General features: G+C 40.9%; 1 protein-coding gene across 1 annotated transcript in view; it reads left to right on the top strand.

Annotated features, from left to right (window-relative positions):
• Nucleotides 1–11,724: 11,724 nt before the first annotated feature.
• ACBD6 (acyl-CoA binding domain containing 6) overlaps nucleotides 11,725–17,184 on the top strand; it is a 228,953-nt gene continuing 223,493 nt past the window's right edge. Inside the window, exon 1 of the mRNA XM_007448515.1 lies at nucleotides 11,725–12,237. Coding sequence (XP_007448577.1) covers nucleotides 12,016–12,237 — 222 coding nt within the window. The 5' untranslated portion in view covers nucleotides 11,725–12,015. The remainder of the gene's footprint in view (nucleotides 12,238–17,184) is intronic.

Here is a 17,184-nt window from a genome sequence, read left to right on the forward strand (position 1 = left end):
AAATAGATGCTTTGGATAAAAGTGAGAAACTTCAATGTGATAAAGGGTAATATGGTTTTATCCTAGTCAGTACTCAGCAATGAAGGCCCTAGAATATTATGAACAAAAGAATAAAAGAAAAAAAAAAGAAGGAAAACCAAGTCAATCGAATGCCACTTTAGTAGGTGGATTGTAGCCATCGAGTTAACGTCAAATTCATCCATCTCTCTCCTTACTATTCTCAACTCCCTTAACTAAACCAATCTCATCACCTATTTTCACCTCAAAATTATACTCTTACACTTCAACTATGACTGCCATAGCTACCAGTTCCAGGGAAAGGGAGTACAGGGGGAAGAAGAGGCTCTTCCTTTATCAGAGGGAAACTCAAGGTTTGCATCACTTCACCCCCATCTTTCCCTTCCCCTCCCTGCTGCCCACTCAGTCCCCTTCACCCCAAAGCCAGCTCTCTCTTGTAAGTGTGCTGTGATGGCTTTTCTTGCATGGCTTCACTCACCTGCAATGCCCTTCACACTCCTTTTCCCCATTCAAATCTGACCACCTCTCAAGGCTCTGCTCCCACCTCCAGGAAGCTCTGGAGCCTCCCTCTCAACACCAGTCCTCACTGATATCCCTCTCTTCTGAATTCCTGTAGCAGTAACAGTAACAGTCCTCGGTACGTCATTTGGAGCTGAATTATGTAATGGGTGAGCCCGTCTTTTGTGCGTGTGGGTCCCGTCCCCCAATCACTACGTTGGTCTGTGCACAACTCAAGTCTTCTTTTCCTTCTCATCCCTTCTTTCTCTGTCTTATGTCTCTTCATGAGACCATGAACTGAAACAAAATGGAACAGACCTTCCTATTAAGCAAAAGAGCATGACAACTTGATGAAACAAAATAATTCAAATATTATCTTTACGTATGATGATAACATGCCCTTTCAAAAAAGGTATGATCTATGTAAGATGACTATGACATGAGAGTTATTTTTCTGTTTAGAAATTAGAAAAAGACAAACTATATATTTAGGATAAAATATCACAAAAAGACTTCATTTTTATCTTCTTGGTATTTAAGCGAAAGTATGGCTCTTTGAATCATTTAAAAAACACGTCAATTAAAAAGAAATTTCAGGGCTTCCCTGGTGGCGCAGTGGTTGAGAGTCCGCCTGCCGTTGCAGGGGACGCGGGTTCGTGCCCTGGTCCGGGAGGAACCCACATGCCGCGGAGCGGCTGTGCCCGTGAGCCATGGCCGCTGAGTCTGCGCATCCGGAGCCTGTGCTCTGCAACGGGAGAGGCCACAACAGTGAGAGGCCCGCGTACCGCAAAAAAAAAAAAAAAAAAAGAAGAAGCCAGTGATGTTTATGTGTCTGCATGACACATAATACTTCTATGTACCCATATACCCGTAGAATCAGAAATGGTAATTAGCATGTGGTCTGTTGGTAAGCTTTACAGTGCTGTTATTTCAGAGCAAAACTTGATGCACTTTAATAAAGAACTCTTACTATTTTCTTGACACATTTGGGGGAATAAAGGAGGAGAGGTTTAATTCTACAGCCAAATAAAGACCTAATATACATGGTCATTTGCCATTTCAAGAGATGGAAGTTAAAAATTACTATAAGACTTCAACTAGAAAACTAAATGAATAATTTTTAATCTAAAGATATTTTTAGAAAAAAGTACTACATTCAAAACTACTTGGATGTTATGCTCTATTTTTAAGGTAATATAAATGAAACTGTTTACATGTGATTGTGTCTGCCTGACCAGATTTTCTTGATGATGAAAACCATTCCTAGTTGTTTTTTTTTTTGCGGTACGCGGGCCTCTCACTGTTGTGGCCTCTCCCGTGCAGAGCACAGGCTCCAGACCCGCAGGCCCAGCGGCCATGGCTCACGGGCCCAGACGCTCCACAGCATGTGGGATCTTCCCGGACCGGGGCATGCACCCGCGTCCCCTGCATTGGCAGGCAGATTCTTAATCACTGCGCCACCAGGGAAGTCCCCCTAGTTTTTGATGACTAATATCTGACCAACTCTTGCAAGCATAAATGTCACAAAATTCATCAAAGTCATGGTTTCTTCCAGGATGATGCTCAGCTGTGAACATCAATATCAACATAGAAGGGATATTTTGATGAATGCAAACTTAAAGAAAGTTTGGCATATGAGAAATTCAAATTTTTATGTTTTCATTTGCCAAGTCTTTTAAACTTTAATAAGCATGTCATGATATACATGCTAAATATTTAATCATTTGCTGTGTATTTTACAATGTCAATTTTAAATTTAAAGTTCCCTAAAATATTTGGGGTAAGAGGATAAGGCACACAGGTTTGGGAGTATAAAATGTTAATTTACAAATAGTCAAGAAAAGAAAATCCAAACAAAAGCAAAAACAACAGCCAACAATAATCAAAAGCTGGTAATGGTGTAGATTCAGAGCTAAGTTATCTCGCTCTACACTTTATGACCTCTGTTTCTTACTGTGACGTTCAGAATAGTAAGTGGACTTGTCAGAACATTTTTTTTTAAACAAAGCACATCTTTTTAAAAACTTTTCTTTCTTTCTTTCTACAGCAGGTTCTTATTAGTTATCTATTTATACATATTAGTGTATATATGTCAATCCCAATCTCCCAATTCATCCCACCCCACCCCCATTCCGCCCTCCCCCCCGCCGCCCAGTTTTCCCCCTTGGTGTCCATACGTTTGTTCTCTACATCTGTGTCTCTATTTCTGCCTTGCAAACCAGTTCATCTGTACCATTTTTCTAGATTCCACATATATGCGTTAATATACGATATTTGATTTTCTCTTTCTGACTTACTTCACTCTCTATGGCAGTCTCTAGGTCCATCCACGTCTCTACAAATGACCCAGTTTTGTTCCTTTTTATGGCTGAGTAATATTCCATTGTATATATGTACCACATCTTCTTTATCCATTTGTCTGTCAATGGGCATTTAGGTTGCTTCCATGACCTGACTATTATAAATAGTGCTGCAATGAACATTGGAGTTCATGTGTCTTTTGTTTGTTTGTTTGTTTGCGGTACACGGGCCTCTTACTGTTGTGGCCTTTCCTGTTGCGGAGCACAGGCTCCGGACACGCAGGCCCAGCGGCCATGGCTCACGGGCCCAGCCGCTCTGCGGCACGTGGGATCCTCCTGGTCCGGGGCACAAAACCATGTCCCCTGCATCGAACCCGTGTCTCCTGCATCGGCAGGCAGATTCTCAACCACTGCGCCACCAGGGAAGCCCGCATGTGTCTTTTTGAATTATGGTTTTCTCTGGGTATATGCCCAGTAGTGGAATTGCTGGGTCATATGGTAATTCTATTTTTAGTGTTTTAAGGAACCTTCATACTGTTCTCCATAGTGGCTGTATCAATTTACATTCCCACCAACAGTGCAAGAGGGTTCCCTTTTCTCCACACCCTCTCTAGCATTTTAACCAAGCATATCTTAACACAGCCTGCTTTCCTCTTCACTCTTAGTTCCTGGGTTCTGAGTCTAAATAAGAAACAGAATCAGGGCTTGACTGCTGTTTAAAATAAAGATATAATTACATAAACGATTGTTCCATTCACTGTGCCATAGGACGTGTAAGGTCTGTCTTTCCTAAGCCTGAAAACCCAAAGGACAAAGATAATCCAGCAAGCCCGTCACATTGGCAGGAAACAAACTTTGCTCTTTGTCGGCATCATGTGGTCAATATGTATATTACGCGTCCACTCCTCTTGATGCCCAGCAAGATGATGTTTTCTACAACTGTTCAGAGAGGAGACTTAAACTCACAGGACTCATTTTTTTCTATAAAGAAATTATGCTTTATGAAGGAATAATGTGTTAGTTATGCTTTTTGTTTCTGGATTCTTTATTCTTCAAACCAGTAATTGTATCCAGAAAAAGATTACAGAGATGGATCAGAAAATATTTAGTTTCTTAGTTTCAAGTTTGGGGACACTTTCCCTAAAGATCTGTACTTCTGATGCACCTGCAAATAGTTCACATTAGCTTCTGACAATTGACTAATAGCTCCCTTGCCATTTAATGAATTCTGAGCACAGTGTGTTGTTTTAGTTGATGTAAAAGCCCCAGACTGCTTAGAGACCTGGGTGTTAGGTACACTGGTCACCCACCTAAATGTAAGGCCTGATACAAGTCACTTATTGTTTACAGAGCCTCTTCTGGAAAAATAATGGTGCTCTATTGAGGACTTTTTTTTTTTTAATTCATTTTGGCTGAACCGAGTCTCAGTTGTGGCATGCGGGATCCTTGCTGCAGCACGCGGATCTTTTAGTTGTGGCACGCATACTTCTTAGTTGCGGCATGCATGTGGGATCTAGTTCCCCCACCAGGGATAGAACCTGGGCCCCCTGCATTGGGGGCGTGGAGTCTCACCCACTGGACCACCAGGCAAGTGCCTCAGTCGAGGACTTTTATGGTGAGAGTATTCAGCTAAAAAAATCCTTTTAGTATTTCATTTCAGGTTGCATCACAAGATTTAGCACTTAATGTTAGTCTTATTTGATTTTCTAATTGTTTCATGAGTCCTAATCTTGTTTCTACAACTTAAATTTAAGTTACTTGATGGTAAGGATGATATCAGACTCTTCAGCCTGTGTACTTTTTACTTTATTTTTTATATTACCTGAAAGATTAATGTCAGCACTTAATAATTGATTGTTGATGAATTTTTAGCAAGTCAAAATAACAGTATGAAATTTTTTAAGTACTTACATTTACTAATAAATAATACTCATTAAGCACCACTAATGTACTAGCTACTATATTAACAACAACAAAATGTTTCAGACCTGGTGCAGAAGTCAGCCAGCTCTACACACTTAAGTCCACTGATTTTCTGTATTGCTCTGTGGTCCAGATTTATCAAGCAGAATGGAACCCTTTTAGTATTGATTTGTAAGAAGGTGCTAGGCGGGCTTCCCTGGTGGCGCAGTGGTTGAGAGTCCACCTGTCGATGCAGGGGACATGGCTTCGTGCCCCGGTCCGGGAAGATCCCACATGCTGTGGAGCGGCTGGGCCCGTAAGCCATGGTCGCTGAGCCTGCGGGTCCGGAGCCTGTGCTCTGCAACAGGAGAGGCCACAACAGTGAGAGGCCCGCGTACCACAAAAAAAAGAAAAAAAAAAAAGAATATGTTAGGCTTTTATTATTTAATCCCGTTTTGCTTTGTGGCGTGTGATTTGCCCTTATAATTGTATCCATATAATGATAAATTGCATTGCACAAAATTCTATCATAAAGTCAGTTTCTAAACCCATAAACCCATCCCCCAGAAGTTTCTGTTACTTGTTCTGAGCTAAGTTGTCCACTATTGTCAAACAGACTCTGCTGAGGTGGTCTCAAATTAATCACCTTCCCCACTTACTTTTTAGTAGGGAATATCTAACTATTCCTACGAACTTGAGGGTGTAACTTTTTTTCATTAAGTTTTACTCTCAGATACAGATCTCACAGACACTCGAAGGTCAGAACTCTGATTTTCCTGTCATGATTCCTGATTTAGTACAATTCTGCTGGTTATTCTATTTGAAGGTGGTCGAATGGGCTTCAAGTTAAATTAAATCATGCAAATTAAATCATGCAGTGTAATATCTCTCTCTACCTGCTTATCTGTCTATATGCTGGAGTCCCACTAATGCGCTTAAGGAGTTGGATTAAAGGCCAGGGTTTTCCTAGAAGATTATTCCTCGATAAATACTAACAATTTAATTTAGTGTTGTAAAAAGAAGCCACTGATCTATAAGAATTCTATTCTTTTAAATATTTGCAAAATAATGTGGCCTTTGTTAAGCAAGGTTTTTCCTCTTAGGAGTAGGTTAACTTATATTCCAATTTTTAGTTTATGGTGGGTAAGAGAGAAAAACAGCTAAGTATAGTTCTGCTGTTTGCTTATAGCAATATTGCTTGCTATTTTTAAAGTACTTACATTTACTGATGTAAGTAAATGGCACTGTGCCTTTGCCCATGCTACGTCTACTGCCTGGTATGCCCTTTTCCACATCACTTGTAATATTTTATTGTCCTTATTCATTTACTATTCAGCCCTTAAAGAACAATGACTGTGTCTTTTATACATTCACTCATTTACTTATTCAGTAAAGATTTAGCTACCTGTCAGATCTGGGGAATGCAGAAGTGATAAAAACAGACAAAAATCCCTGTCTTCATGGAACTTATATACAAATGATGTAATAAATGAGTAAAATATATTGTAGTTTACCTGGCGATAAGTGCTGAAGAAGGGGGATAGAGAGTGATTGTGAGGATGGGGTTGTGATTTTTAACAGGTGGTCAAAGAAGTTTTGACTAATGTGTCATGTGCAAAGACCTGAAGGAGGTGAGGGCAAATCATGTGTGTAGATATCTGAGGATAAAGTGTTCCAGAAAGAGGGACTAACAAGTGAAAAGGCACTAAAATGGGAGTATTCTGGATTATGCCTGGTTTGTAGAGAAGCCACATGAGGCCCATGTAACTGGAGTAGAGTGAGAGAGGGGAAAAATAATCACATTCATCCTAGTATCCTAGGGCTTAGTACTGTCTGTCTGAAACATATTGGGAGTAAACATATTAATGAATATTTTGATGGCAATGTAAAAAAATGTCAATATGTCACAAAACCTAAATTGTACTAAATTCAATCCAGGTATTTTTGTGTGTGTGTGTGTGTTACACGGGCCTCTCACTGTTGTGGCCTCTCCCGTTGCAGAGCACAGGCTCCGGACGCGCAGGCTCAGCGGCCATGGCTCACGGGCGCAACCGCTCCACGGCATGTGGCATCTTCCCGGACCGGGGCACGAACCCGTGTCCCCTGAATCGGCAGGCGGACTCTCAACCACTGCGCCACCAGGGAAGCCCAATCCAGGTATTTTTAACAAAGATATTTTTTCTGCTTGCCTAGACTTTGGTTTTGCCATTGAGACAGATGTGACTTTTGTTAATTCAGATTTCAGGTCCCTTCAGGATGTTGTGTTGGAGTATTTCACAAAAACATCCACATCTTTTTGCATTTCCTCTGTGAAAGTACTTATAAAGAACTGTAGCCTTTGGTGAATACAAACACTGGAAAATGCTGGCAAACAATGTTGGGTAGTACTCTAGTAACATAACATTCAGATCTCTTAGCAAAGGTAACAGCACTACTCAGCATCACTTAAGAAGCTGCCAGTTTAAGGACTTATTTTGCTTCTAGAACTTATTTTTCTAGAACTTATTTCTCAGAACATCACTCACAGAATTTGTATGAAGTAGCCTATGCATATAATCTTATTAATATTTATTTCATTTGCACTGTTATCAGCAGGAGCAAGGAACACATGTGTAAAATGGCAACTCTGGAAGACTGATTAGATCTTGATTAGATTTTCTCCTTCCTGCTCCTTTCCCTGGCTCACTTTGGACTCCAGGTGTTAACAACATCCTGCTATTGCTTTTGACTTGTCAGTGGATCCCTTTGAATCAGTACCTTCTCTATGTTGATTGTCAAACTTTAATTCTGATTGTTTAAGCTTTTATTCTAATCATAATATTTTCTCCTGTCTTCCTGATTTCTCAGCTGATTTTTCTTGAGATTCAGAAAAACATACACAGTTTCCTACAGTTCCCAAGAAATGCTTGAATGCAAACACTGATTGTAAAAGCTTTCTTCCCTCTAAGTCATCAGATCCTGATAGTTTGGGTGTTTTAATTGAATCGTCAAGAAATCAAACGTTCTCAGGCTTTAATGCTCTTCAGGTTCCTGTAACCAAGTTGGATTTACTATAGTGAGGAAGAACACATAAATGGAGAACAATGGGCTGTCTCAGTAAGGTGTTAAGAAGTAACCTATTATAGGATTTGGGCTTTGGTTGGTGACTTGAGGGAGAAATCTAAGGAACTGGGGATTTGCTCTTATTGGATGCTGTCAGGCAGCTGGGGCAATTTATGATCGGGCATCTCAGTCTTATCTATACAGAGGGAAGACTAGAATGAGAATAAAGCTATAATTTGTAAATAAGTAATAGTCACTCATTGTGGCCAAGAGAAAGGGTATCTTGTGGTACTTTGTGGTTGGCAGAGTGATCTTGTTTTTGTCTATGCTTAGGCAAACTTCTGAAGTGGTTTACTTTGTCTCATTTTATCATGGTCTCAGAGTGACCTTGTCTGAGGTTGGTATTTCATGAGATTATGTCTATCTAATAGGAGAATAATATGGCTTAGCTGTGAGTACTAGACCAGTTTCTGAATATCAGGAGCTCTTTCTTTCTTTCTTTCTTTCTTTCTTTTTTTTTGTTCTTAAAGTTTTCATTCAGATATAATTTATATACAGAAAAGTACAAAATTTTTAAGTGAATTTTCATAAAGTGAACACACTCGTGCAACCAGAATTCAGCTAAAGAGAACATCGCCAACACCCAGAAGCCCCCTTTATGCACCCTTCAGATTACTAACCCCAAGACTACTCACTATCCTGACTTCTAACATCATAGCTTCATTTTGCCTGACTTTGAGCTGTATATGAATGGAAACATTCAGAATTAGCTCTTTGTTGTCAAGTTTCCTGGGCTCTACATTATGTTTATGAGATTCATTCATATGTTGTGTCTGATTGTAAATTAGTTCATTCTTGCTGCTGAATAGTATCCTGTTGTGTAAACACACTACAGTTTATTGTTATTACTGTTGATGGCTATTTGGGTGTTTCCAGTTTGGGGAGATCAGGAATAGTGCTGCTGTGAATGTTCTTATACGTGTCTTGGGATGAAAGCATATATTACATGCTTGCTGGGTAGAAGGAGAATTGGTCATGTTTACCTTTAGTAAATAGTACCAAACATTTTCCCAAAGTGGTTGTATCAATTTACACTCCCACCAGCCATGAGATTTGTGCTTGTGCTTGCTCTATTCCCATGTTATTTATACTGTTGCAGAATACAGAAAAAGGTGAAAACTTCTAAATATATTCTACAGGTCCACTATTACCCTGACACAAAATTGAGAAAGGACAGAACAAAAAGGAAAACTGTCAGTCATCTTTAAATAGGGCTGTAGAGATACTAAAGAAAATATTAGCAAACTGAACCTAGAAATAATTAAAAAACAAACAAACAAAAAAGCAGGACCAAGACCACAGTGAGTTTATTCCAGGAATAGAAGTGTAATTCAACATTAGGAAATCTATTAACATAACACATTAAAATTTATATTAATTTATTAGTGTTTGTTAATATAATTCATTAAGTTCCTATTAATTTATTAATATCGTTGTTCATATAATTCATTGAAGTAGAAACTTTATTAATATTTCCTTTAAGAGATTAAAGTAGAAAAAACAATCTCCAGGGCTGCCGAAAAAACGGTTGATAATACTTAATTCCATTTCTAATAAAAATTCCACAGAGATATATAAATGTCCATGTACCTTCCCTTCAGTCTACTTTTCAGATTCATCGTCTATCATTACACCATATGCAGGCTAATTTCTGACTAAAACAACTTACAACTTTGATTTTTCCCTTGTTTCTCTACTTATTAGCTGTGCAGCCTTGGGCAAGTTACCTAACCACTCTGTGCTAATTTCCTGTCTAAACTGGAAATAACTGTACGTACCTTAAGCAGTAAGAATTAACTCCCTTAGACAGTAAGGGAATCAATAAGTTACTATTATCACTTTTTAATTACAAGACTTTGTTCATCAGCCATCCCTTGACTGGACCATGAGTGCCCTGAGAGCAGGGACTAACACTGATACATTTGGGATACTCAAGGAATGTTTGTTGAATCCTGATCCAAGGTTTCTCATCTTCCTGCCTTTTTTCTTTGTTCTCTCACCTTACCCTGTGTACCCTCTCTCCCCTGTCCACCTATCTAAAGCCTAACCCCAAACAGTGAATAACCATTCTTTTTTTTTTTTTTTTTTTTTTTTTCAGTCCGCGGGCCTCTCACTGTTGTGGCCTCTCCTATTGCGGAGCACAGGCTCCGGACGCGCAGGCTCAGCGGCCATGGCTCACGGGCCCAGCTGCTCCGCAGCATGTGGGATCTTCCCGGACCGGAGCACGAACCCGTGTCCCCTGCATCGGCAGGTGGACTCTCAACCACTGCGCCACCAGGGAAGCCCGTGAATAACCATTCTTTAGAACACTTTCTTTGTACCATTCTGATGATGCTTATTACAGTGTTTTGAGAACTAAATGAATATAATGTTGTTGTTGTTGTTTTTAACAACACTTAGGACATAATAACCACTCAGTAAAACTTAACTATTGATGGAAGAAATTATCACATATTGAGGTATGGGGAGGTCACTCTAGCTTATACGTTGATTTGGCTTGAACTTTATGCTATCTACAACAGCCTACCTTGTAGCCCATCAACATGCATTGTATATCTGCTCTAACCAATGAAGAAAAGAGTGCACTGTCCAGAGGTAAAGAATGTCCCTTCTGAAGACAGAGATAAAAGTGTCCCTTTCTGGGACATCAATGCTAGTACTCCTTTGATGATAAGGCTCCTTTCCTAGGTGCCAAAGCCATACTAACTTGCTGTGTACAAGCTAATCTGTTTGTTTGCTTGTTTGTTTTTAACTTTGAAGGCATGTACTCTTATCAGGTTTGATGTTCTTTCTTCTGAAAGAACATAAAATTGTGCTGAAAACCATGCTTCTCGAGAGCAGTTCCTCAGAGCTACTGAGAGGCTAACTCCTGGACTATAGTCCTCAGTTTGCCTCAAATAAAACTCTCCGTTATTCTTTTTAAATTTATTTATCTTTGGCTGCATTGGGTCTTTGTTTTGGTGTGCAGGCTTCTCATTGCGGTGGCTTCTCTTGTTGCGGAGCATGGGCTCTAGGTGCGTCGGCTTCAGTACTTGTGGCGCACGGGCTTAGTTGCTCCGTGGTATGTGGGAATTCCCCGGACTAGGGCTCGAACCCGTGTCCCTGCATTGGCAGGCAGATTCTTAAGCACTGTGCCACCAGGGAAGTCCTCTCCTCTACTCTTATTACAGATTGGTTATTGAGTATTTTCTTTGACACTATCACAATCACGTTATAGTTGCTGCAGTTTTCTGAGTTCCTCCAGGGCAGAACTATGTAGTACATTTTTGTTTTCACTTTTCAGGGTCTGCCAAAGCACAGTGGCAAAGGCTGAGCTGGGAAGAAGCACCGCGCTGAGGGCCCTGGGGTGTGGGTGGGGTCCCATAAAGTTCAGCGAGATGGGGGTCACGCACGCATGCAAAGCAAGACACGGAGAGATTGGACCAATCACACAATTTGGGCGCTGAAGGCCCCATCTCCCAAATTTTCCTTCACTATTCAAGTCAGAACCAAACTCTCCGGCAACGGATGCAGGTATCCGAGGCCCATTTGGGGCGCTCGGGACACCTAACCTTGGGAGGCGGGCGCAGGCGGAACCTTCGTCCTCAGCTCCAAGTTTCCCACAACTCCGCTTCTATCGCTACACTACCAAATAGACGGCCTCCTTCCCCCACCCCCGATGGCCTAGTATTTTCAACGAAACGATTAACAGACACCTCAACAACTGAGGACTGTTTCTCCAAGCAGCGTTCCCCCAGCGCGGTCGCACGAGTCCCGCAACATAGGGGCGGTGCCCAACGAAGGGCCACCCACGCTTCCCCCGCCCAGTGAGAAAGAGGCCGCCGGCCGTAGCTCCGGGCGCGTGCTCTGCCGCTGACACCGCCCCGCGCTCACGCCGCCCCGCCTCTTTCTCTCCGGGACTTCCTGCTGTGGTGCTCGCAGACTGCCTCCGCGCCGCTGGAGGGGCCTGGCCTTTCCGGAGCGTGCTGTTAGCCAGGGATACCGGAAGAGACCGGGCAGCGGGGGAGAGCTGCAGAGGGTGGCGGAGCCCGCCACGCACACCCAGGGAGGGCAGGGGGAGAGAGGGAGGCAGAGTTAAGCGAGGAGCGCGAGGAAGTGAGCTTGGGTCCGACTTGAGCTCTGGCTCAAGACCGAGACTGGTGGGCCAGGACCCCAAGCCGGCGTCACACCCCGTCTGAAGAAGACAGGCGGTCACATGGCTTCGCCATTCCTGCCTGCGGGAGCCACTACGGGCGACAGCGGCGGAGAGCTGAGCTCGGGGGACGACTCCGTGGATATGGAATCTCTCCAGAGCCCGGAGACCGAGGCGTCCAGGAGGCTGACAGAGCTGTTTGAGAAGGCTGCCGCGCACTTCCGAGGCCTGGTTCAAGGGGCCAGCAGGGAGCAGCTCTTGTACCTGTATGCACGGTACAAGCAGGTAAAGTCACAGAGAAGGGGTGGATGCGGGAGAGCGACCACAGCCCTTCTCTTTCCTCCAAAAAACAGATAGTAAACGTGCTTGATTAATGGCTAGGTGTAATGAAGTTTGTATGTGTGTGTGTGTTGTTTTTTAATCATCTGCTAAGGGTTAGCATCATTCTGGACAAGGAAAGGACCTGTCTGCTATCCGAGGAGTGATACTTAGCTGACCCTGAATGACAGTTTTTCTGTGTCTTCTCTGACTTGCTTAGTGGCCTTGCACTTACGCTTTCACCAGCTTCAGATTTATCGTTCACTCTTGCCAGAGGGTCGTTTGGAAGTAAATGTAGTAATGTTAAAAAAACATTTCTGAGAATAATATGATTGTAATAAAGAGGGTGATGCAATGCAAAATAAAGTATTACTACTTTTATTAGTGTGATTTTTTTTTAACCCTAAATATCTTAGACTTATGTTTTGGCTGAATATGCTTGTGTTAGATACAGTTATGAAAATTTTAGAGCTAGAAAACACCAGATGAAATAATGCCCTTCTCTTAGGAATAAGGAAACCCGGAGAGAGTAGATAACTTGCCTAGGGTCATAGAGAACTAGAACTAGATTGTAGCTCCTGACTCTAAAACTCCAAAGATTACCTGGAAGTATGGAAATAATAATGTCATATGAGACATCTTTAATTTATACTCAAAGAGTTATTGGGTTAGAAAAATAATTGCTTTATCATAATCGACAAATACTTTTCAGCATCTTTTATGGCAAAACACTTGGGTGTTATGCCTGTGGGGGATGCAGAGAAGCAAAAGCATCATGACACTTGCCATCAAGAGACTTACAAAGTTACTTGAGGTGTTTAGATTTAAACATGTGAAAAATCGCTCACGAGAGTTAAATAACAGTTCAGGAAAACTCCAGCTCTTCGGAACACTGGAAGGAATGAAGTTCTGGATAACAGCCCATTTTATGCCTCTTGATATCTGTTTCCCCCTGTATTCTTTAAAAAAAAAAAGTTGTGGGGTCCCTCTGTATTCTTAAACTGAATATACTAAGTAGAGATGAACCTTCTTTTGAAGATTCATGAATATCTGTTAAAGTGACCTGAGAGATATAGCTGGTAGGAACAAATGGTATAAATTTTAGTGTTGAATGAAAATATGCCTGAATTGGCCTCAGAATTTGTTTTCATGCATGCAGAAGTTCTGGATATCTGTTTTCTCTTTGGTCATTTATCCTGTCCTAATAACATTCAAATGAGATTTTCAGTTATTTAACAAGAATTTATTGAGCATTGCGCTTGGACCAGTAACATGGCTGACTGATGATTCTCTGGACAGTATAAGACTAATTTTCTCCAAATTTCCTAAAAACATTGTTTTTCTTTCTATGACATATATTTATTGATATTAGCATCATCATTATTAAATATCTGATATTCGAGTCATCAGTGAACTATAGTCACCTGTCAGCTGGCAACCATCTGTTTCAAATATACTTCATCCAGATAGTCTGGAAGAGGCGTGTGTTCCTCACCCTCTTGACATTAGTGTGGTTAGAGATATTCTGTTTCTGGAAATAAAATTCCTCGTTATTGGAGAATAATTATTAGAGAATTAGAGAATAAGATTATGCTTACTTAGATATGTTAGGGCACACAGTGTTTATCAATCTCTTCTAAATATTTTGTTTTTATCAGAATTCTGTGGCAGTATTAAAAATAGTATCTTTGATAGAATAACAAAATTGAAAGTCCAATATAATTCCTGTATGGTGGATCAGAATTTCTCATAAAATAATTACATTTCTCATAAAATCAACCTTTATCATAAAATAATTACATTTTCTATTCCAAATAGCACTCTATTTTGTCAGGAGGAAGGGGCTGAAAATAAGCTGATATGTGAACCTTACTTTCTCAGGCAGAGCCCTAACATAACATAATAGCTCTTTTAGTCTTGGATAAGCCTATGACTGCACAATTATCTTTTAGTGAAGTTTCAGAAAGATCACACCAATTAACAGGGTTTTTTTGGTCCTCCATGCATTAGCCTGCCCTCTCCCAGCAAAAGATAACTAATTGACACCTGTGAAACTAGAGGACAATGAAAATTTCAAGCTCCTGTTGAGGAACCTTCAGCACTAGCACAGGTGGGGATACTCAGCATGTCCTACTTTAACCTGGGTATACTTGATTCACTGGCATTTACCATTGGCAAACTTTGTTGAAATATTCTGTTTCAGGGGCACTGGATATATCATACATATATCAGAGAGAACAGAGTTTAGATGGTGCTCTGTTAAAGTGCTGCATTTTATAACTGTTTCATAGCTTAGGATTCATCATCCCTGATTTGGAAACTGTTACTTACGATGTCCTAAAATCCTGTAGGTTTATTTTCCCAGTATTTCTGGATCCAGAACTGTTCTTTGAATTTGGGAATACAAAAGCTTCTGTATCAGTGAGGATACTGGGTCAGCTGCTGAACTTTTATTTTCATCTCACATAATGGTCTGGAGGTAGGTGATCTAGGGCTGATAGGGTGCTTCTGTTTCATGTGATCATCCAGGGGCTTAGTCTTTGTCTATCTTGTAGTTCAGCCATCCCTCAAGGCAGCAGTTCTCAAACTATGGTCCCCTGATAATCCCTGAGACTTTCACAGAATATAAAGTCAAAACTTTTCATAATAATACCAAGACACTACAGGCATACCTCAGAGATATCAAGGGTTCAGTTGTAGACCACTGCAATAAAGCAAATAGCACAATAAAGTCAGTCACGCGAATGTTTTGGTTCCCCAGTGCATATAAAAGTTCTGTTTATACGATACTGTAGTCCATTAAGTGTGCAAAAGTGTTATGTCTAAAAAAATGTATATACCTCAATTAAAAAATACTTTATTGCTAAAAATGCTAACCATCATCTGAGCCTTCAGTGACTCATAATCTTTTTGCTAGTGGAGGGTTTGAAATATTGGGAGAATTAGCAAAATGTAACCCAGGAACATGAAGTGAGCAAATGCTATTGGAAAAATGGTGCCGATAGACTTGCTTGATACAGGGTGTCTACAAACCTTTAATTTGTGAAAAACGCAGTGTCTGCAAAGCACAATGAAGCAAAGTGCAGTAAAACGAGATATGCTTGTATTTGCCTTTTTTCTGTGCTGTCATGGCAGATAAAACTGCTGATGTGTTAGCATGAATCAAGGCAGTGGCAGCAGACTGTACTAGTAGTTATTTTTTTTTTAACCACTATGTACTCTGAGTTAAAAAAAAAAAAGGCCAGTTTCACTTTAAAATGTCTTTGATGAAGCAGTGAAAATTATTGATTTTTATTCAGTATTAACTCTTGAGTACACATTTTTTTTTTTTTTTTTTTTTTCACTGTTGCGGCCTCTCCGGTTGCGGGGCACAGGCTCCAGACACGCAGGCTCAGCAGCCATGGCTCACGGGCCCAGCCGCTCTGCGGCATGTGGGATCCTCCAGGACCGGGGCATGAACCCGCGTCCCCTGCCTCGGCAGGTGGACTCTTAACCACTGCACCACCAGGGAAGCCCCTGAGTACACATCTTTTTAATATTGTGTGTGATGAAATGGGGGTACACACAAAATACTTCTCCTGCATACTGAATTATGTTGGTTGTTTTTTTTTTTTTTTTTTTTCTTGCGTTATGCGGGCCTCTCACTGTCGTGGCCTCTCCCATCTGCGGAGCACAGGCTCCGGACGCGCAGGCCCAGCGGCCATGGCCCACGGGCCCAGCCGCCCCGCGGCACGTGGGATCCTCCCGAAACGGGGCACGAACCCGCGTCTCCTGCATCGGCAGGCGGACTCTCAAGCACTGCGCCACCAGGGAAGCCCATGTTGGTTGTTTTGAGGAAAAACGCCTGTGTAAGTTTTGGTTGCAAGTTGAGCTACCCACGTGAAACCTGATTTTTACTTAACAGAGCAACTCACTGATAAACTATGCTTATTCAGGTTTGAGCATTTGGCATACAGTTTCTTGAAAATGAGTGAAGTCAGCCTGTCACTTCAAGGAAAACAACTGACAGTATTTGTTGCCAGTGACAACATTTGAGCCTTCAAGTGAAAATTAAGTTTGGAAAATCTGTATCTGCCACCCTATCTTCACGGCTTCCTAATACTGAAAAACGTTTTTGATAAGATTAGTGGAGGTTTTAATGATTTTGAACTTCCGGTATTGTACGTATAATGAATTGTGTCATTTGGAAGATCTGCGTAACTCAGTGAACTGTTTTTTCATTTATTTCAGGGAGTGAGGTTACAAATTATGTGTGCATAAAAGATGCATTGAAAGTGCAGGTCAGACCAATGGATTTTAATATAACAGTGAAAAATTTGTTGGTATCACTTCAGATTCCACATTGCAATTAACCTTAAAGAAACTGCCACTTGTTTAGTTTCGGTGTGATATCAAAGATGAGTATCCACAATTTCCTGAAAATGCTACTAAAATACTTTTCTAACAACATATCTCTGTGAAGTTGAATTTTCTTCATTTACTTCAACCAAAACAGCATATACTGCAATAGATTGAATGCAGAAGTAGAATACACCTGCCTTCTATTAAGGCAGACAGTAAAGAGATTTGCAAATTGTAAAAACCCTGTCACTTTTCTCACTAAATATTTTTTGCTTTAAAATGTATATTTTTCATAAAATTTTGTTATTTATGTTAACATGTAATGAGTTTATTATTTTTAAATGAATTAATACATATTTTAAAATTTCATTTCTAATCTGGTAAATATTGATAGATATAACCCACGTAAACAAAAGCTCTTTGGGGGGCTCAGTTTCTAAGAGTGTAAAGGGATTATGAGACCAAATGGTTTGTGAACTGCTGCCCTAAGATTCTCTTCCCATGGCCAGAGATAGCTCACCATATGCATGTTCTAGCCAGGGCAGAGGGAAAGGGAATAACAAGCCCCGCGCC

This window comes from Lipotes vexillifer, unplaced genomic scaffold (genome assembly GCF_000442215.2).
Source record: "Lipotes vexillifer unplaced genomic scaffold, Lipotes_vexillifer_v1.1 scaffold76, whole genome shotgun sequence".
Lineage (NCBI taxonomy): Eukaryota > Metazoa > Chordata > Mammalia > Artiodactyla > Lipotidae > Lipotes > Lipotes vexillifer.